Here is a 22,405-nt window from a genome sequence, read left to right as displayed (position 1 = left end):
AGCCCTAGGGTCCCACTCCAGGAGGTCAGTGCTTTCCATATTAGTAACCGGGTTTGCAAGGGGGAAAATATGATATTTTAAACAGCCTTCGGATAAATGGGGAGCGGTATTAAACAAACATTACTCTTCATAAATTAGTACCGACATCTAGCCACAACTCTTTATGGAAAAAGGGATTTTTTTTTTTTTTTAACGATAAGTTTCTTTCTCTTTAAAGGAAAATTGCCAAGGATGCAGAAGGAAATGAAGATGGTCAAAGACGAGGGTGTGCATTTCAGTTTGGGTGCAAAGAGGGCCCCCTCCTTCCCCCACGGCCTGCAGCCAGTGGTTTCCCGAGGAAGAGCTCCTCCAAGACACCCATTCCCGGAAGCTCTCCGGGGGCCATTTTCCCAGTTCCGGTATGAGCCTCCTCCGGGAGACCTAGACGGATTCCCGGGGGTCTTTGAAGGAGGAGGGTCTCGCAAACGGAAGAGCATGCCCACCAAGATGCCCTATAACCACCCCTCGGAAGAAGCGGCTCTTGCCCTGCACCCGGAGGAGAGCAAGAACCCCGGGCCCCCGGAACTCCGCCTGCTTTTCCCGCCGCCGCCGCCACCGCCGCCACCGCCACGGCCCAAGTACGACTCGCGGATGATCGACCTGTGCAACGTGGGCTTTCAGTTCTACCGCAGCCTGGAGCACCTGGGGGGCAAGGCCGTCAAGCAGGAGCCCGTGAAGCCCAGCGCCACGTGGGCCGCGCCCCCTCCGTTCCTGCCCACGCCCTACCCCTATTACCCCAAAGTGCCCCCGGGCCTCGTGTTCCCCTTCTTCGTGCCCTCGGCCTCGCCCTTCCCCTTCAGCCGGCACACCTTCCTGCCCAAGCGGCCCCCGGAGCCGCTGCTGCCCCGCAAAGCCGAGCCGCGGGAGAGCGAGGAGACCAAGCAGAAGGTGGAGAGGGTGGACGTGAACGTGCAGATCGACGACAGCTACTACGTGGACGTGGGCGGCGCGCAGAAGCGCTGGCAGTGCCCCACCTGCGAGAAGTCCTACACCTCCAAGTACAACCTCGTGACCCACATCCTGGGCCACAGCGGCATCAAGCCGCACGCGTGCAGCCGCTGCGGGAAGCTCTTCAAGCAGCTCAGCCACCTGCACACGCACATGCTGACCCACCAGGGCACGCGGCCCCACAAATGCCAGGTGTGCCACAAGGCCTTCACCCAGACCAGCCACCTGAAGCGCCACATGATGCAGCACAGCGAGGTGAAGCCGCACAACTGCCGCGTGTGCGGCCGGGGCTTCGCCTACCCCAGCGAGCTCAAGGCCCACGAGGCCAAGCACGCCAGTGGGCGGGAGAACATCTGCGTGGAGTGCGGCCTCGACTTCCCCACCCTGGCCCAGCTGAAGAGGCACCTCACCACGCACCGCGGCCCCATCCAGTACAGCTGCTCCGAATGCGACAAGACCTTTCAGTACCCGAGTCAGCTGCAGAACCACATGATGAAGCACAAGGACATCCGGCCCTACATCTGCTCCGAGTGCGGCATGGAGTTCGTGCAGCCCCACCACCTCAAGCAGCACTCCCTCACGCACAAGGTACTGCGGGGCCCCAGAGGAGGGGAGCGAGTCCCGGGCCGAGGGCCCAGGAGACCCACGCTGCTTCCCACCCCTGACACGTGTAACCCTAGGCAGGAGGCGTCCCTTACCTGAGCCCAGACGTTCTTCTTCCTCACCTTGAAATGGGGGAGAATGAGGAGACTAGCCATCAAGCCCTTTCCCATCTCGACTTCTGGAGTCTCGGGCGGTCCTAGAAAGAAAGAGTGCAGTTTGGAGAGGAGGGTGCGGAAGGATGAAGGAAGCAGCTGGTGCTTGGGCTGTTGCTTATTCGCTTCCCAGAATCCCTAAAATTTTATTTCTGGAAACTTCATCCGGGGCGCTAGCATGAGGGTGCATCAGTCCCTATCTACCCAAGACCAGCTTTGTGCCTGGGATACATGAATCGGAGCCTTCTAGAAAACTCTAGAACATTCTCTTGGTCTTTTTCTGCTAAAGTTGTGGCTACCTTTTGCTTTATTTTCTCCCTCAACTGCTTCATTTGCAGGTGGCTTTGAGGGGAGCAGAGCCTGGCCTGGGTCCAGCCGGGTCTGTGCTTCCTCCATTGAGCTTCTGCCTAGTTGGTGGCAGTGCTCTGTGGCTTGTATTATAGGAGGCATGAGAGAGCATTCTTCTCCGTTGGGTTTGGTTTTACCTTCCCCAGCCTCAGGTCTTCAAGGAGAAATATAGGCCTGCATGTCTAAGTTCAGCCTAGTTTGCAGACAAAGCCCTGGAGTCATTCTGGATGAACTAAAACAAGGCCCCGGTGCGTTCCTGAAATCTTACCCAGCCAAGCTAACTTGGGTCTGCTTTGAGCTTCCAAGAGGGGAAGTTTGCCCCACTGAACTCTACTCTCACACCCTTGACCTCAAATGGTTTTCTTGGCAGAAGAAACTTCTAGCAAGCCAGAGTTTCTAAAACATTCTTTCATTCTGAAAGGTCAGGGGAGGACTTTGCTCAGCCAAGATAATATTTCTGCTGTGGCATTGTGGGTTTCATTTGATAGGTTAGGACCAAATATGGACAAAATGCATGACTGCCTTGTGGGCTCTGCACAAACAGCTGCCCTGCAAAAGGCACCTTAGATGCATCCAGAGAGGAGGTGCCTGCCTAGTGCAGGAGCCATCAACAAGGAGCCTGAGCTGAGAGTCAGCCACCAGGAGGGCCACGTGCTCATTTCAGGGACTCCTACATGTGTGGAAGAGGAATCAGAAATGCATTTTAGAACACATAAAAATTCTGTAAGATGGTAGAAAATGAACTCAAAATGGAGGAAACAGCCTAGTATCTGAAATAGGTCTTGTTTGAATTAGGAAGCAAAATGCATTTTAATTAAAAGAGTCAGCAAACAGTGAGAGGTAGTATTTACTGAGCACTTGCTAAGTGCCAGGTACTGTACTTCTCATTTAATCCTCTTCAACAACTGTAAGAGCTACCTATGGGTATCGTTACTCCAGATTTGCAGATGAAGACACCAAGCCATGGGAAGTCACCCAGCATCTCTGTCTCTAGCACCTGAGCTCTTGAACACAACTATCAAGACTACTCCCTCTTTCCCTTCACCCAGCAGCTCCGCAGGTCCCCTCTCTGAGATTTCATTGATCTTATTAAAGACACAGCAGCTTCCTTTGTCCCCTAAGCTGTGTCCAGTCTCTCATTTACTTGAGGTCTAGGCCAGCCCACATGTGAATTTTACTTTGTTCACAGAATTCTCTTTAGAGAATTCCAAAAACAGTGATAAGTAGGTGCTAACTAGATCATAACCAAGTATAGGGACAATCTTGAGAAGAAAGATGCTGAAGTAAATTTTAAACCCATCAAGAAAATAGTTTTTATTAATTTAATACTTTTAAACTCAGTTTGAATACGCAACACATTTTAAAAATTCATCTTCTTAGGAGGACATTAAAATTTAGATCTCTTCATTAGCATAAATCCATACTCATCTGCAATCATCTAGACTAGACAGTATTCCAGTTAGAAAGAGCCCCCGGGTTCTCATGTCCCAGCACTTCAACTTGAGATGAGGAAGCCTTCGCCAGGAAAGGCTGCGGGACTCATCTAAGGTTATGCAGCCAGTAAGCAGCTGGACAGAGACCCAAACTCACCCTTTAGTGCCATGGGCTCACCTAAACTGAGGAGTGGTACTCTCTTACCATGTCCCAAATTAAAGAAATGAAAATATAGGCAGAGGGAACCTTGGAGCCCCTCCTGCCTTAGGTCACTATGACTATCAGGCCATATGGGTTTTATAAGATACAGTTGTTAGCTAAATGACTTGTTCTACACCTGTAATAACCTAGTTTTAATACCATGGTTCTGGGTCCTTCCAAAAGTCATTCTGGGTCAAGATTTCTTGCAACGGCCGTTTCAGACAAGCACTGGTTAGTCAGGATTAGGCAATACTCTCCTCACGCCGAGAGTCCCCAGAAGTGCTTTCAGTTGAGGGCATTGATGCTTAAGTACTAAAACACTTCACAAACAGCAAGGGAACTAGAAAATCTTCTTCTTTCCCCTTTTCTAATTCAGAAAGCTTTCCTCTGCCGAATTGCTCTATCAGAAGCCGGCTTGGAGGCTCCGTAGCCAAATCACAGAGGCCACTGTGGCCCGTGGGAGCCCAGGGGACCATCTCAAGAGGCGATTATCGAGTTGTAATTTTTTGAAGTGTGGATGTGAGTTGTTCTTCTTGGATTTTCAAATCCATTAATGAGGACTCAAGAGGACATTGGTTTTCATATGGGAAATGATATTATCAGTTTAGGGGGTTTTGTTTTTTCATGATCATGAAAGCCGGATTAGACTCATTTCACATACCATTCATTCCACGGTGCTCTTACCAAAGTCTTATTAATCCCTGAGAACTGTTACCGTAGAATTAACCCCAGCAGCAAGCAGGAACAACAAAACCAGTAGCTTTCTTTTCCTGTAGCAGTCTGGCTAGTTTATGGTTTTTAGAAGAAAAAAAGGATTACGTAATCAACACTTTTCAAGAAAATAGTGGTTTAACAAGGCTACAGGCACACCATTTGGAACTCAACATCTTTCACCAAATCCTTCGTGGATTTATGTGGCAGAGAGAAAAGCAAAGACTACTGTCCTGATGAAAGTCTGCTACCTGCTAACCACGGTTCTTTTGCGTCTTGACCCCTCCCAGGGCGTGAAGGAGCACAAATGCGGGATCTGCGGGCGGGAGTTCACTCTGCTGGCCAACATGAAGAGACACGTGCTAATCCACACCAACATCCGCGCCTACCAGTGTCACCTGTGCTACAAGAGTTTCGTGCAGAAACAGACCCTCAAGGCGCACATGATCGTCCACTCGGATGTGAAGCCCTTCAAATGCAAGGTGGGCGGCTGCCCGGGAGGAGCATGGAGAGGGAGGGCTCAGAGGGCTGTGCAGGTGCGCAGGAAGAATCTCCAGGGAACCTTCTACTCAGTCTCATCAGAGGGACCTCTGCGGCTCAGAGAGGTCTGCGGCCAAGCCCAGGCCTGTCTGCTGCTCTGTGCCTCTCTCCACCGCAGCTGTGCTCAGCTGAGCCCTAGGAGCTGCCCTGTGTGTCTCGCTGTGGAATCGATGCACAGGGCGTGGAGACAGCCAGTGCAGGGAGCGCTGAGGGTGGAAGGCCCATTTGAGGAATGAGGTCGTTAAAGGATGAAGGCGGTGTGAGAGCTGGTGCTCTAGAAAGCAGCAGTCAGGTGTCGCCCTCTTCCCCTTACAAGCCAGTGAGTAGAACACAGAGAGGAGTCAGAGAAGCTTCCAGCCCTGTCCCCTTCCCTTCCCACTCCCCCCTGCCACCCCGCTCCTGCCCTCCGCACACTTGGACTGAGCACTGTAATTTGAAGGCAGGTCTCCCGGAGGGGATGGAAGAGATTCCAAGGCTAGCCCCTCAGGTGGCCTCAGAGATGCTTGCGTGGGCAGAGGAACAACTGTGTGCAAGGTCAGCTGAGGTGCTTCTCGTTTATTCCTGAATATGATGGAGCATCTTCGTTACAATCTCTGTGTCACGTTAACTTGGTGGGGCTTTTATTTCATGCGCTAAGGTAAAGTGTGAGCTGGAGACGTGTAAAGCCCAAGGTGCTGACAGGTACGCCGCAGAAATGCTCAGGCTTCCCAGGCTGGCTCCCCTCCCCCCATTGTTTCTCTCCTCCACTTCTAAGATGAGAAGGAATCTTGCTCAGGATTGGGCAGTTTAATTCAAGGAAGGTACTGGCAAGTGACACCTCAGTCACAGGAGAGGGCTGAGGGGGAAGCAGAGGGAAATCGCCACGTTCAGATATCGTTAGAGCCGTTCTGTTTGACATGGATTTGCCTTCTCTCTGTCCTGCGTGTCTGATGGGGTCCCAATGATATTCTTTGTCAATGCCTGTTCCTGGAGTAGGGTTCCCTGCTTCCAGGGGCTGTTCCTGCCTTAATCCCTCAGCAGCATGTGCCCCCACTTGAAGGAACCCCCTGTGAAGCTGACTTCTTTCCTGTGCTGGCCACTCCTGGACGGGGTGAGAGGGGTCAGGAGCCAGAGCTTCCCTAGACCTGTGTGGGCATTCTCCGGAGGTGGGGGAGGGAGGGGTCTCCCTCCAGCCCTTTTCCTGCCACCCACTTGTGTTTCCCCTCCTTTCCTTCAAGTTCCCAGTGGTTTGAAAGTCAATTTATGTCCATCTTGAGTGATCTGAGCTGAAGGGGGAGGAAGCTGCCTGCAGGATGGTGTACGTACTTCGCAGGGCCTGGTGGAAAATGACCACGGGGCCCCCTTGTTCAGATGCTATGCAGAATTTCAAGATGATGAAAGCAGAGCGTAAACACCAAACCCAGGACACTTCTGAGTTCAGGGCCTCGTGTGACCACATAGGCCACATACCCGTCAAGCCAGGCCTGACTGCGGGACCCTGTGGACTCTAAAGACCAGCTCTTCTGTCTCCCTTTAGACACGGCTTTGGTCTCCCTTTCGCCTCGCTGAGTCCCTTGAACGCTTCACTTTTTACAGAGCTGTTCCCGCCTGCCAGGGATTTACTGTCTCCTACAGTAGAGGTGCTATCAGCGGCTCATCGCCCCTCTTCATTCCTTGTGTTGAGTTTACTCTTGGGCTTCGAGCATGGACTGTATTTTTATGAGCTGGTGGTGGGGCACATAAAGTCGTTAACATACTCAGGAGCCATTGCATAGTTCGTAGTCCCCCCAAAATCCACGTCCATCCAGACCAGCCAGCTCCCTCCTCCACCTCACCAATTCAGGGCCAGCAGTAGTGGTTAAACCAGGCAGAAAACATCCCTGAAACAGAGGGATACGTCAGGGCAGAGCCAATGCAGGAAAAGGACTTGCCAGCTGTGTGTGATTTGGGGGCACAGAAGCAGTTCTGTTTCTCTACCTCAAGGGCCTCAGAGGGGCCTGGAGGATCTTGGACCAAGTGGTCCTTGAGGATTTAGAGTGTTCTCTCTGGTACCAGTGCATAGAGACGGGACATGATGGGACATGATGGGCCCAATGATGCCAGGCTTCCCTTCACCCCAATGATAGTGCACCACACATGGTTCAAAGGGTGTCTGCTGGTCAACTATACAGTTCAGAAACTCAATCTGACATCTCCTTGAGGGTGGATAAGCCTCCAGATATCTGGTCACACCACGAAACCCCATAAGAGAGGAGCTTGTAGCAGGAAATGCCAGCTGTGATAGAATACAGTTTAACTCTCCAGTGGGAGTTGGGCCTGGCACAGGAAGTGGACTGGTCATCTGCACAGGTCACTTCTTCCTGATGAGCAGGTTCTCTCAGGAGACCACGGGAGGTCGGAGGCTGCCTAGAAGGCCGTATGTATCATTTGAACAAAAAGAACTGGATGTTAAAGTGTATGTTTGTCAAACTTAGGTGGCCCTTCTCCATTCTTAGACATTCCTGAAATAAGAACAGGTGTCAGTCACCTCGATCAAGAGCCTCTGTCCCCTGGCGAGTGCCAGAACATCCTGCCAGGTTCTTCCTCTCTTCGTCCCCGTCTCCCTGCACAGTGCCACCTGCTTGGTGTCCTCTTCATACCATCGCCCTTCTTCATTTCAAAGGAATTTCAGAGCATGTCTGAATTTGCAGATTATGTAATGGGGCCCTGTGTATTTATAAACTAGCTCCAGATCCCACTGTGGGATAGGCCATCTCCAGATGGTGTCCTGGGGACCTTGCTTCTTACTCACGTTGTGCTGTATTCTTGGAAATCTGGCCCTGGGTAGGGGTTGCTGGAGTCTGAGAGTTGGGAGAGGAACAGAGGGCCATTTGCCCATCACCATGCAGTTCACAGCCCTCAGAGAAGAGTGGATGGCTGGCTACACGGTGATGCTGGAGAACGGGCCCAGACAACTACACCCGAGCTCTGTTGCGGTAACGGGGAAGGGTTATTCCATGTATGGTACTGACACGGCTGGAAAAAAGAGGCAGACCTTGCTCCAGCCATATTCCAAGAGTTGGCTCCATCTCCTGTACCCCAAAACTTGCCAAAAAAAAAGGGAGACTCTTTAAGTAACAGATTCTAATTTCCTGGGATTCTCACCACTAAAAATTCTTCCTAACATAAATCCCTCCCGCTGTGGCCACATGAACTGGTTCTCTCTGGCCCTGGCTCAGTGGAAACAGCTGTCCACAGCAAACAGAAACATTCGTTTACTGCGGGATTAGGCATTAACAATAGGATGGAAAATTCGAGGAGGAAAGGTTTCTGGTTTTTTTTTCTTCTTATAAAAAAATTACTGCCCTTCTGGGTTCTTTTGCTATTGGCTCGACTTCTGGACTCCTTGCTTCTTGGAGCCAGCTGGAGTTTCTCCAGAGACCTGCGCCTGTAGACTTAAGCCACGTTTCAGAAATACGCTTCCCAGATTCTGCGCAAGCACGCAGGGGTTGACTTGGATGCTCTCCTCGTAGCAGCCACACTCCATAATAGCAAAGAACCAGCTGCTGTCTTTGGGAAACCTGTCCAGGAAAAGCAGTCATCCAGAATTTCCGGGACAAATTCTCCTTTGAGATGGGTGAAGCCGGGAGCTGCCGATGTTATGAATCACCAGGTCATCTGCAGCCTGGCCCAAAGCAGAGGGCTGAAGGCTGAGGCAAGAACACATGGAAAAGGATGAGGTCTCCCTGAAAAGGGTCCCCGCCGCCTCCGCCAAACTGGCTCCATCTCCCCCTCCAGCTCTTGGATGCTCCATCGGGGAGAAACCCAGTGGGGACTTGCGGGGGCCCAGTGCTTGGGATCAGGGTTCTCAGGCTGGCATCGAGGGGGTTAAGGCAGTGACCAGATAGCAGCCTTTTGGCAGCAAAGCCCTCCTCAGCAGAAGGAAGGATATAGCTGTATGAACTGCCTGCTTAACAATGCCCCGCATGTCCCCAGGGGCCCGCCTGCAAATAGATTTCATCTTGCTTTCTCTTGTACTTTTCAAAGCTTCCTGTTTTCTCACGGTCCTTTTGGACAGTTTACAGTCTCTCTCTCCCTCCCTCCCTCTCTCTCCCTTTGAGGAAAGGAACACCCTTCTTATTAAAAGAGAGAGAGAGAGAGAAGGATGTAAGGGAAGGGCAGTTTAGCGGAGGCCATTCTCCGAGGCTGCAGGCTGCAGCTCTTTGACCTTTCCTCTCAGAATAGGGAAACACAGGCTTCCTGGTGCATCGCAGTCTCAGTAGTGTGCCTCTTTTTGGCTTTGTGGGCCTCTGGCCCCAGCCCAGTGGTTGCCCACTGCCATCACTCTGCCTCTGTGCACAGCGACTTCTCTGTGACTCTGGCTGTCAGCGCTGTCTCTGGGACTCATAGGAAGTTGCCTGGACCCGGGAGGGAAGGGGCGTCAGGAGGCCAGAATTAGGAGCTTCTATGAAGATAAGGGGACAGGGCCTCTGCCAGCTGTTTAAAGGGCTGACGGAGGATCAGAGAGCCAGATAATAGGCTCCCCAAAGCCTGCAATCTAGGATGAATCTTCTCTTTCCATCCGCATTCCCAGAGCTGCCTCAGCCACACCTGCTTACATTTCTCTTACGCCTCAAGTAACCTGGCAGGTATTTACTCAATACCTTAATATTGAGATCCTTCCTCAATATTCCTTCCACATAATTTGGTTTAAAAAGACAGTACCCTTATCCACAAAGAACTTACCATTTCTAGAATGTAAAATGTACATGATAATGATAGTCTAAGAGCTAATATTTATTGAGCTCTTACTATTTGCCAATCTCTTTACCTGAATCAAAAACCTTCATAGGAGGGGCTTCCCTGGTGGCTCAGTCATTAAGAATCCGTCTGCCAATGCAGGGGACACGGGTTCGAGCCCTGGTCCAGGAAGATCCCACATGCCGCGGTGTAACTAAGCCCATGTGCCACAACTACTGAGCATGCGCTCTAGAGCCCACGAGCCACAACTACTGAAGCCCGCATGCCTAGAGCCCGTGCTCCACAACAAGAGAAGCCACTGCAGTGAGAAGCCCGCGCACCGCAATGAAGAGTAGCCCCCTCTCACTGAAACTAGAGGAAGCCCGTGTGCAGCAACGAAGACCCAATGCAGCCAAAAATAAATAAATTTATTTTTTTTGAAAAAAGCCTTCATGGGAAACTAAGATTATCATCGACATTTTACAGAAGAGAAAGTGGAGCAAGTTCTGTATCCCTCTGGGGTTTCACCACTGCCTCTCTGTTCTGCCATCTCAAAGCCCAGTGATCCATGCAACCCATTTTTAAAGGACAGTTCAAAACATTTGTTCCCATTTCCTATTACATCTTGAGGTCCGTCTCTCTATATATATTTATTTATTTATTTTGGGCTGCATTGGGTCTTTGTTGCTGTGTGTGGGCTTTCTCTAGTTGCGGCGAGCAGGGGCTACTCTTCGTTGTGGTGTGTGGGTTTCTCATCGCGGTGGCTTCTCTTGTTGCGGAGCACAGGCTCTAGGCGCAGGGGCTTCAGTAGTTGTGGCGCACAGGCTCAGTAGTTGTGGCTTCCAGGCTCAGTAGTTGTGGCTTGCAGGCTCTAGAGTACAGGCTCAGTAGTTGTGGCACATGGGCTTAGTTGCTCCGCGGCATGTGGGATCTTCCCGGACCAGGGGTCCATCCCGTGTCCCCTGCATTGGCAGGCATATTCTTAACCACTGTGCCACCAGGGAAGTAAGCAACAGACTTCCACCTCTCTCTTTAAAAGTAGGTATAAAAGTGGGTATTGGTGGAAAAACTGATACTTAATGTCAGAAGCACACTAATACTGCTCATTAGAGCAACTGAGAGTTCAAAAGGGCTGGACTGGTTGAGATGACCACCTGCAAGATGACATCTGACTCCTTATCACTGCAGCAGCTTCCTGTACCAATACTGTGCCTTTCATCTCCACAGACTTGGCAGCAGGTGATTCAGCAAGTCTTGACTTGGGCAAGCTCTTAGCCTCATGTCTCATGATGAAAGTGGGCCTTGTAGATGACTGCTTTTCCCAGGAGAAGAAACTAGAGTTTTGATGCTCCCTCCCAACTTTTCTTCCTTCCTGTCTACTCCTCTCCTCTCCTACAAGGATTCTGCTTAGAGCTCACTCACACTCAAACCCCACCTGAGGGTGCCATCTTTAATTGCCCCAATCCTCCTTCTGTGGCCCCTCTTCACTCGTGGTGACTGAGAGACCTCTCCAAATTTCACAGACACAAAATATATCCATTCATTTGTGTATAGTTATGTGAGGACAATCCTCTGAGAAGGATGAAGAGGCCAGGTGTTCTGGATAAGGACCGAAGGGCTTTGTGGAAGGGTCAGAGGCTGAGAGGAAGAAGCTAAGGGTCCCAACCGCTGAGATGTGAGTGGTGTCCAAGTACTTCAGGTCCTGAGTTAATTGTTTCTGTCCTCCTGCCACTGAGGATTTTGGTTTGCAAACTAATGTGTATAGCTTTAAAGGGGGTGCAAGAGAGAGTTGGCGATGGCTGCTTTGTGGAATTTTTGCGTAAGGACGTGATATTTTTCCTGACTTGGTTGTTTATTTCCTAACCGTATACTTAGATATTCATTAAGTGTTACTACGTGTGTAGCCCTGTGCTTGATACTGGGGTTGGCCTCAGAGAAGAGGAAGATAGTTCTTATGTTTCTGAATACTACCTGGGACACCTTTTAGTGCCCTAAACATCTTTCAGAGTTGACACATTATTGCTTAGCCCTGGGAAAGCTCTCCATTGGCTATCAGTAGGCTATCATAAACCATGAAGGGTAACTCTGGTATATAAAAATTAAATTTTATCCACAGCAACAAAATTAGTCTTCTTTACCAATCACACATCAGATAATATAGCTGACCAGCTACGTTCCACAGTGCATCTTCTTCCCTGAGGCTGTAGGCCTTGATTTCAGGAGACAATATCATTTATTAAAATGATAAAACATCCTAATGTCCCCATATACCACTAAAATGTCCCAGGAAGTTCAGTACTGAATGAATTGATCCAGAAAAGCATTAGAGTAGAAAACACACACTCAGCTATGATGATCATAAAAGGTTGCTTTTCTGAGGCTGCAGAAGAATCTGGAAAATACCCAGCAGTAGCCCTCTTCATGTGTGCACACGTGTGTTGGGTGGAGGTAGGGTGACGGGGGAAGGGAGCTGCGACCTCAGGCAGGTGAATTACAGGATCTGCTCCAACCCCAGAGTTACAGCAGTTGCAGCAGCAACAAGCAGTGGATCATTACCACAATAGTAATAGTTACTGTGCCTGTAGTTTAAGGTTGATTGAAGTGTCTGAACATATTTAATGAGGAGACTTTATTCTTGTGTCAAAACAAAATCAAAAGGCACTCCACATATTCTTCAAGGTTAGGCTAAAATTTCATCTCCTTTATAAAACCCATTCAGACCAATCCAGCTTCTAATACCTCAGCAACCACAGATGATAACTAAAAGTGGAGTATCACCCTCCATGGAAGTCATTGAAGGAAAGAGGAACCCATTTCTTCCTTCAGTTCTCTCCGTCTGGCCTATAGGACCATGAGACCCATCCAGGCTTGGACTACTGCAGTGGCCTTCCAATCTCTATCTCCCCTCCACCTACATGTCTTGTGCTTAACTACCCATGGCTTTTGCTGTTTTCAGATCTTCTGCTACGATGTGCCTCACCCCTTCACTCACTCAACAGAGGCTTACTAAGGAACTATCATGGGTCAAGCCTGGTGCTAGGCAGGGATTATAACCAAAAGGCAGGCAGAGCCTTCAGAGATGCTGCGGTCTGAAGGACAGTTCAGCTCAGCAAGTCCAGCAGCAGCATTGCCCCAAACAATCAGAACTGTCCCATGAACCAAATGAGATATATCTGTTCTAGAATGACCCATGACTGGAAATACCTAATGTAGAAGCTCTAGGTTCAATTTTTTTTTTTTTTTCTTAGCCAGGATGGAGAACTGGATAAACTAAGCTAATAAAGAGAACTCTACCAGAACTCTCACACATGGGCAAAACAGCCACAGGCTGATATATCTTTATAAATTGTCCCGGTTGAGAATAAAGAGAAAGCCGGTATCCATACTTTCCCCTAAATTAGACCCACTCTCTCAGCTTTTCCCCTCTTGGGTCACCTTTTCCAAATGAATGTGGTGAGGGGTGCTCTGAATACTGAGTGTGGGGTACCAGTATGCTGAGTTCATTCTCGCTAGTAAGGAAGTAAAAAGGGAAAATACGTAACACCCCCAAATAGGAATCATTTAAAAACACAGAACCAGCCGTTTATTATTCATGCATGGATTATCTGTGACAAATCTGTAATCCCAGGATGGCTTCCTCTTCCTGCCCCGCATTCCTTTAGGCTAATCTCCCAAGGTCACAGTTGTTAGGTGTACCCATTCTTCCAAGGCCAGCTCAGCTCTCACCTCCATAGCCACCTGAAGAAAACACTGTCTTCATTAATAAAAGTTCACCCCAGAACCTCCACAATGGCCCTGAAAACATCTCTCGGTGAGAAAGGAAGACGGGTGTCAGCTTCGGAGGATGCCGTACCCCTCATCCTCTCTCTGGGCACCTCTTGCCTCATATCACTACCCTCACGACATGAGCCTCTGAGGGTGGGAAGGGAAAAGGGAAGGAGAATGTTCCTCCCTTAATGCTCTGGTCCCAGCACAGACACAGAATCCTTCTTTGCATTCCTCACATCACAGTCAAGGAAGGGCTGGAGCTTCCACACCCTGCTGTGCTGAAGCTTGGGGACAAGAAAAGCAAGGAAAGCACCCCAGAGCAACTGCTTCTGTCTTACACCATCTGCATCTGCACACATTGCCTTTGAAAAGGCAGTTCTGTTCTTCCCAAAGGAGCTGGAGAACTGCTGTGGTCCATCATGTATTTGCAATTTGATGGAAATAGAAATTTTTAAAAAGTGAATAAAATATGTTTGCTTTTTGTATACCTAGGATGATATTTTCAGTACTTCAGATCTCTACCCAGAGAAAAGACACACTCCTTCCTTTTAACTCTGAAATCCATCCCCAAAGTTAGCAAATTTAAAAATTAGAAAAGCATTGCCTGATATAATCTAACAGAAGAGTTATACTGGGGGGACACAGTATGATGTGGTGATTGACGGTGTGGCCTCTGGTGTCCGAGGACCTGAGTTTGTTATCCCAGCTCCAGCTGTGAGCCTTGGCCAGTCTTTACTCTTAATCCCTCAGTTTGTCCATCTGTAAAATAGGGATGAGAACAGCACCCATCTCATAGGACTGATGTGGGTTAAATGAGATATTCCATGGCAGACTTGGGACAGTGCCTTCCATATTGTAAACACTCCATAAATATTAAACAAGTCATCGTATCCTCATCATTCAAGCGAAGCACACTTTGAGCAATTGCTTTCAGAGCAGCTTTTCTCCTTTCCAAAAGGTTGCGTTCAAAAGAAGCTTTAATAGCTTTGCAATTTTTACCTTGAGTTTAAAAATCCCAATACAACAGGAGTAAAATCTCGTGAATCCAACCCTACCTGTGCTACCTCTGAGCCTGGGCTCGATCCAGCCCCTCCTTGACTTCCATGGGGACAGTTTCTTTGGAAGCAACTTAAAAATGCTAAGATCCGGACAAAGTAGCGACACATCCGTCCTCACACAGGCCTGGGTGTGGTCGCCTGGGCAGGGTCCCCGCCTTTGAGTAACCTGTGTCCTCTTCATCACTGTCTTCGCAGCTGTGTGGGAAGGAATTCAACCGGATGCACAACCTAATGGGCCACATGCACCTGCACTCTGACAGCAAACCCTTCAAGTGCCTCTACTGCCCCAGCAAGTTCACCCTGAAGGGGAACCTGACACGCCACATGAAAGTGAAGCATGGGGTCATGGAGCGGGGCCTCCACTCTCAAGGTAATCACCCTTCCAGGCCAGTGAGGAACAAATGGGAGCTGAACTTGTCTTTAGGGAGCTTTACTTTGGGGGGTTATTCTTACCGTCATAAAAGGGAGCATAATTCTCAAGACCACAGCAGAGTAGCGGGAGCAGGTTGTCAGTGTTGCTGTAACACACGTAAAGCTGGTATCTGAAGGTAGTAAGTAAAAGTGAATTTTAGGAGGTAGATTAGAATATCATAGTGATGCCACTCGGTACCACTATTAGTTCTTTGTTCCAGACCCTGCAGCAGGTGCTTGGTCTCTGTGAATCTTTATAGTAACTCCAGGGTGGAGGAACTTCTGTTATGAGGCTTTGAAACATTAACTTGCTCAACTGAAAAGTAGCAGACCGAGAATTTGAACACAGACCTTTCTGACTCTAAAGCCTTATTGTATCCTCTCTATCGCACTGCCGTTAAGGGGCAGGTCTGCTAGTTCCGCTGTCAGCAGAAGTGTGTCTGTAGCAGGCTAGGTCTCGTCTATCTGTTCACAACCAGAAACTCGCAAGGACAGTTTTCCTGCTTGGTAGGGCTGATTGGCCCATAGGCAGAGTAGTGAGTCTCCCTAGCTGAGCCCTAACTGAACTGATGAAAGTTTCTGCCTCCTTCATCTTCTTGGTCCCTTCCTTAGCAGTGAGGAGTTTATGTTCCACACGTACTGGGTTCAGTAGGTTGTCCTTCAATAAATGGGCAGTAAATGCTTTCTGTCCAGTGCAGTGTGCTGTATGCCATGGCAGATACGAGGGGAATGAGACCACCTTCATTCGCCCTCTGGGAGGCCTGTGTGTGGGGAGAGAAGACACACATATACGTAACTTACAATATCATGCTAACTGGCCGATATGTTCTGATTCACATATGATCCAAGCACAGGGTGACGCACTTAGATTTTATTGCTCGTCCCCAATATTCCACAAAGTAGACTGTGTAATTCTCATTTTATGTAAATGGAGACCAAGGCCAAGAGGTGTTACATAAACTGCTCAAGGTCAAACAGCAAGTCTGAAGGCAGAACTGAGATTCTAACTCAAGAATTTCTGGCTCAAGCCAGTGCTTACTGCACTGAGTAAAAACATGGGGGGGGGGTGTTCACGTTTGCTGCTTCTCCTACCCCTTTACAAAAGAGGTGGTCAACTAGGCACCCGTATTCATGAATAGGATGCACGTGTGCACACCCAGCGTGAAACAAAATGATGGTAGCTTTCAGATTTCTCAAACACCCACTGAGTTTACGGTGACTCCTGGTTGAGAGGAAACTGTGATCATCATAAAACAAGGCCTGGAGTTTGTACAAAAGCCCTGAAAAAAATTCTGGTTAAAAAACAAAAGCACTTTATTTCCCTGAGAATGTTCTTTTTCTGAATCATTCTTTGCATCTCTGCTTGCCTGAGCTACTTCCCAAGCTAGGCCTGGATTCTTCCAGAATAGGTGAAGTATGCTCAGTCACCAGGGCTAGAGACATAGGAGGTGATGAGGAGACAGTCCTCCGTCTGAAAGCCTGACTTGGTCACCAGGACGTACCCCATACAGATACTCATATCCTAACAGGCAACTAAAGACTGTCATTCTTCTGGACAAATCAAGAGCATCACCATATATCAGAGAGTTGCTTTGAAAGTTTTTAACAGACTTTCAACAATTTTAATGTTTTCAACTACAAAAGGTGTTAGCATTTCTTCACTCTAGGTTTTGAAATGGCTCAAAAATCAAGACCCAGATTAAAAAGATCCTCCCTGTGCCCCTGACAAGATTAAAGCTACAGACAGCTTCATCGCCTGACCACACCATAAAGCAGGCAGCATTGGACCTCGGCTTCCTTTGTGCATCCCCGCCCCAGAAGCCTGCTTCCCCCTGTGCAGCAGGGTCTGGCCGCACCCCAGCCCCCTCCCTCCCATCCCTCTCTTCAGTCCTCCCCGCCTGGTCCTCAGGGCCTGGCTGCTGGCTTGCCACGGGCAGACACCTCCAAGATCAAATCAGGTGGAGCGCTACCACATGCCTGTTGGCTGCTGAAAAGTCCATCCCTACAAGGGCCTTCAAACTGAAACTAAAAATGAGACCCTCTTACATCACTGTGCCCAACAGCAAGGACCCTTGTGGTGGGACACAAGGGCTTTTGAGCTCCTCAGAGGACCTTCCTGCACCCTCCCTACCTACTCTGTCTGTGCTCAGGGGGCCCAGTTATGGGGTGGCCCCCTTGGTCCCAAATGGAATATCTGGGTTTTTTTTCAAGTTGAAAATATCTCTATTATTGTTTTATTTTTTTTCTTATGGTAAAATGTGTGCTCACTGTTAAAATAAAAGGAAATATATTTGAAGTGAAAAGGAAAATGTAAAAATCACCTCATAGTTAATCATTTTTGAGATTTTGGCATATGTCCTTCCAGATAGTTTTTGATATATAAAATAGAATCTACACTATTAATATATATGATAAATAATATATATGATAAATATATATTTCTTTTACTTAAAGGATATAGAGAATACCTTTTATGATCAGTAATAGGTCTCTGCATCTTCTACACATAGAAGTACCTTCTACACACGTCATACCTTCATTGTATGGAGGTACTATTATTTATTTAAACAAACCTCTATCGTTAAATTGATAATTGTTTTCACAGTCTCACTATTAGAAGCGTGGTGATGAGCATCCTTACATATACATCTTGTGCACCTGCCAGACTGTTCTCATAGTTTAAATTCTCAGTAGTGTAACTGCTGAGTCAAAGGTGTGCTTATTTTTAAAGCTTTTCTTGCTTGTTGCCAAATTCCCCTGGAAGGAGTCATACCGATGTAGACTCCATCTGTGACAGGGCCCATCTCTCTACAGCCTTCCTGGGGATTTCTCTGCTTTTCAAATGCAAAAGCAAGCTACACTAACCGGCCCTGGGTTCCGCCCAGCGACCTGAACGTTTCCCGGGGCCTGAACGTGCCTTTGCTCCGGCAGGTTTTGGAAGGGGGAGAGTTGCCGGGGCGCAGACGGCGGGGGGCCTGAGGAGCCTGCAGCAGGAGGAACCCTTCGACCTGTCCCAGAGGCGTCGGGCCAAGGGGCCAGCCTTCCAGCCGGATGTGGAGAGCGCCAGGGGCAGCTCCTGCCACGAGGAGGACGACGACGACAACTGCTGCGAGGCGGGGCGGGACAGCCCGGGCCTCGGCCCTCGCAGCCCCCCGCTCTGCGCGCCGCAGGACCTGTCCGCCAAGGCCGACCCGGGCCCCAGGGCGGAGGCGCAGGCGGGGGAGGACGCGCCGCAAGGGGACCTCCAGCCGAAGAGCCGGGCCAGCCCCGGGCCCGAGGGCGTCCGGGAGAGAGAGTTTGCCCGCAGAGACGAGTGTCCCGGCCTCCTCCGGGCCCTGCAGAGCGCTCGGCGGGGCCCCTCCTTTTCTGATTACTTGTACTTCAAGCACAGAGATGAGAGTTTAAAAGAATTACTGGAGAGGAAAATGGAAAACCAAGCAGTGCTTTTAGGGATCTAAGTGGACGGTTTAAAAATTACACTTGGAGAATGAGCACTAGGCTGTGCAAGTACAGCTTTCCGCATGAGCTCTCGTTTGCTGGAGGCGGAGAAGGGCACGAATCTTTTTACAAATGGCTCAGACTAAGTGAGCAGGGATGTCCTCACTCACGTAAATGCTTCTCAGGTCTTTCATTGGGCCCTTGATTTTTAACACACATGCAAGGTCTTCTTCAGTGTTATTTCGTGGATCTCCAGTGTAATAAACTGTACATATTCTTCTAGACATCTAACTGTAAGCTGATGCCGAGGTGCTTTTAGAAATTATATCTTCCATTGACTAATACGGTAAATTTCTTTCTAGTTGCAAAAATATGGTGCTTGACATGTTACCTTATTAATGACTCTTTAGTTGAATGTGTAAAAGGTATAATATTTTTCCAGATAGATGAAAATATGAGTAGTTGTATATAGTTTAAAATTTGCTATATTAAATAATCAAAAAACGCCAGAAATGACACAGGAGGGTGAGTTATTGAAGAGGACGTTCTCAAGTAGTTGCTGCAGATATAAGATAACATTTCAAGAGAATAAGAATAATTTTGACTAAGGAAAAAAAACAGCAATACTTAGATTCCTGCCTGGGTCTGCCTCATTTGGCTTCTGCTAACCTTCATCAGATGTGGCATTTGGAGCATATTTTCAGATAGCCCGCCAGTGCTCAGCGTCTGCAGGCTAACCCCGTGTCCTGAGCAGAGCTCCCTCCTGGAGACCTTGCTCGAGGCTTCGTGCCCCGTAAAGCAGCTGCAGGAAGAGTTGTCACCCCATGAGCGGTGGATTCCTCCTCAGTGCTGGAGCTGGGTGGGGGGGAGGAACTCTCCCTGAAATTTAAGCTCTAACTTATTTAGAGTATTAGAATAACCATAGGCTAATCACTAGTAAAGGATTTTCTGGGCTGTATTCTCAATGCTACCTGAACATTAGAATCATCTCAGGGAGCCTTTTAAAACATACCAACGCTGGGGCCTGACGCCCTGAGGTCCTGATTTAATTGGTCTAGGGTGGAGCTCTAGCACTGGTTATTTTCCAAGTTGCCCCAGATGACTCTTCTGTGCAGCCAGGGTTGAGAAAGATTGACTAGGCTGAAATAGTGGCTCCCAAGACCCCCTCCCAGGCACTCCATAAATATTTCAGCTTCTGGCTTTAGACTCATTAAGATAGAAAGCAGGAAACCTTGAAATCATACTGCTGACTTAGGCCTTTTTACCTGTTCTGTAAGAGCCTCACGAGAGGAAACACACACACACACACACACACACACACACACACACACTGTATAAACACACACTTTTTGTACTAGAAATGATGCCTGTGTTGCTTATGGTCACTTAATGTTTAAAAATACATAGCCAGCCTATAGTGACTAATTATTTCTTCCTAGATGTGTGAATCGTGAGTCCAGTGAGTGGCAGTGACTGTCAAGGGTGGGTCGAGCCCCACAGGTAGGCTTCCCTTAGGCACCGGCGTCTGACGAATAAAGCAGTGCTGACAGGATGTCACATATGTGTGACTGACCATAAGCAGTGACCCTCTGGTACTGTGTCTGTGTTTATGTAAAAACTGTCCCTTGGTAGTTTCAACTCGTATTTGTAGAGCTAGGTACTGTTTATTATTTGCTTCTTCTCCTCCCAAAGTTACCAGTACATTTCTTTAGACGACCTGGCCCATCTCTGCCTGTGGAATGCTGGCTTTTTCTCTTGGCCAAGGTGCTTCCCCGTCAGCCTCATCTAGTTCTTGTCAGTCACACGTGCGCTTTGTCAATCCCTGATGCGTTCCTCCCGCTGCCTTGCTTAAGCCTCCTTCGCCCAGCCTCACCACCACTACAACGTGCCAAAGCTGCTTGTGTTGGCTACTGCCATCTATGCCCCAAGGTCAGAGCACCTGCAAAGGGGATGGTGAAGGGAAGAGAGTGGTTTTCTGCGGTTACCAGCACAACTCTGGGCCAAGAATCCATCCAGATCTTCATAGGGGCAATTTGCCTTCCATCCATTATTTTTAATACAGCTCATCAGTGCCTCAGATGACATCACTCAGAGGCTGGCAGAGTGTTCTGTGAGGCCTCCTCCTAGGGTCCTGTTACATATTCATTCTTTCAGCAGCAAGGTGTTGAGGACCTGCTACAAAGGCTGCAGATTTCCAGTTTGTTCTGGGTGTGCGGAGCTGGAATAGGAACTAGAAAAACTAGAATAGCAAGCTGTAGACTTTTCCACCCAAAACGAATCACGTGGGAGTGTTTGAGGAACAAGTTAATGTTGGGATGGAAAGAGTATGGTCTAGAATGCTGGTTTCCACATTGTGTGCTGAGAAGCAAGAGGTCCCTCTTAGGCCCTTCTAGAGCTGCCAGGGGAGGGAAAATTCTCAACCCATATCCCCACTTCACTCAGAGCGGCTCAAATTCCATCTGTTTTATGTGTTAGGCTTCCAAGTAAAATTTCATTTGGAGGAAGAGAAAAGGGTCTAGGAAAAGTCATAAAAAATTGTTATGGAATGTATTCTAAAGCCTGTTTTTCATTCTTGACTCTGGATATGAGAGACTTAATTAGATATAACCCACTGGTTCATATGCACTGACCTTCTGAGAACCAAGGCTAAAACCTTGGTTTTGTATGTGACCAACATCCTGGTTGGCCTGGGACAACCCGGGCTTATACCTGTTGTCCCCAGGTAGTTACTAAGAGTGTCACCTTAACTCTCAAAAGTGTTCCAGTTTAGGGGCTTCCCTGGTGGCGCAGTGGTTGAGAGTCCGCCTGCCGATGCAGGGGACACGGGTTCGTGCCCCGGTCCGGGAAGATCCCACATGCCGCGGAGCGGCTGGACCCGTGAGCCATGGCCGCTGAGCCTGCGCGTCTGGAGCCTGTACTCCGCAATGGGAGAGGCCACAACAGTGAGAGGCCCGCGTACCGCAAAAAAAAAAAAAAAAAAAAAAAAAAGGCACCCTATGCATTAAGTGCAGAGCTAAGGGAAGGGTTGGCCAACCTTGCCTAGAGCTAATTAACCAGGATGCAAGTCTGAAAGAGAAGCCATGAGGCCATCCTCAAGAGAATTAAGGGAGGAAACCATCCAAGGTCATCAGCAATCCCAGGACCAGGATAGCATGAAATCCATCACATTGTGACACTCTGAAAATAGGTCACTACCAAATGCTTTCCAGGCTTTTGACCACTGTCTTTGAACCAACCAACTGACCCAGCCAACTGGCATATTTTTCTTTTATCCTTCTTATTCCGGCCTATGATTACCCCCTGTTGCTGCCTTTCAACTCATTCTCTCTTTTTAAAAATTTGACTCCCCACTGGCCATGAGACTGAGGCTGACTTTCCATGACCCCAGAAGGGTAACTGGTATATTTGTATGTGAGTAGTTACATGAGACAACCCAATGTGCATACTGTATTTATTAAGCCCTGAGGGCATTTAATAAAATATTAACATCGTGTTTTGAATTACGATCTTTGTCTGCTTTGCTGGAACAAAATGTAACAGAGCTAACATTTAAAATCCTTCACATATTTGGACAACATTACACCAGATGTTGATTTTGTACAGAATTCTGGCTTGCTATTTAAAAATAAAACTCAAAGTGTGTAGCAACCCAAGTTGTGAATATTGCTTTCTGCTTCAGTGAAAAAGCAGTTTACCTGAAAATAGCATGTAACCTATATTTTGTTAATTTAAGCAAATAAAGACGTGTTGAAAAAACTGAGTTAATTATTTGTGAATACCTGAAATTTTGCAAGGAAGCTGCCACTGTCAATGTCTTACTCCTGCCCTCAGATGATCTGCCAGAGCAGTTCCTACAGGTGGGCGTCTTGGCCCCAGGGAGACACGGGTGATGTCTCCCTCCCTTAAGGCTTCAAAAGGATTAATAAACTTCAGCTCAGCAGCAGGCAGGTGACATCTTCCTCATCTTCTTCTCTCCTATTCAGAAAAATTAGTTCTGGAAGGGTGTCATGGAGAAGTGGGAGGCTAGAGGCAGGATTACTTTATTCTGCGTCGAGT

The 22,405-nt window shown here is 48.5% G+C and overlaps 1 protein-coding gene across 1 annotated transcript; it reads left to right on the top strand.

Annotated features, from left to right (window-relative positions):
• Window positions 1–217: 217 nt before the first annotated feature.
• On the top strand, window positions 218–22,088 carry ZNF366 (zinc finger protein 366). Its single transcript, XM_079917332.1, has 4 exons — window positions 218–1,575; window positions 4,727–4,918; window positions 14,696–14,870; window positions 17,843–22,088. The coding sequence occupies exons 1-4, from the start codon at window positions 232–234 to the stop codon at window positions 18,367–18,369; spliced, it is 2,238 nt and encodes a 745-aa protein (XP_079773458.1). The 5' UTR covers window positions 218–231; the 3' UTR covers window positions 18,370–22,088.
• Window positions 22,089–22,405: the final 317 nt, after the last annotated feature.

The sequence above is a fragment of the Stenella coeruleoalba genome (assembly GCF_951394435.1).
Source record: "Stenella coeruleoalba genome assembly, chromosome: 3".
Lineage (NCBI taxonomy): Eukaryota > Metazoa > Chordata > Mammalia > Artiodactyla > Delphinidae > Stenella > Stenella coeruleoalba.
Note: the sequence above shows the minus strand (reverse complement) of the source record. Positions and strands in the feature narration are given on the sequence as shown.

Coding starts and splice junctions, on each gene's coding strand:
- ZNF366 (XM_079917332.1), top strand. CDS start 232: ATGCAGAAGGAAATGAAGATGGTCAAAGACGAGGGTGTGCATTTCAGT. Junction 1,576..4,726: donor AGCACTCCCTCACGCACAAG/GTACTGCGGGGC, acceptor GACCCCTCCCAG/GGCGTGAAGGAGCACAAATG. Junction 14,871..17,842: donor GCGGGGCCTCCACTCTCAAG/GTAATCACCCTT, acceptor TTGCTCCGGCAG/GTTTTGGAAGGGGGAGAGTT.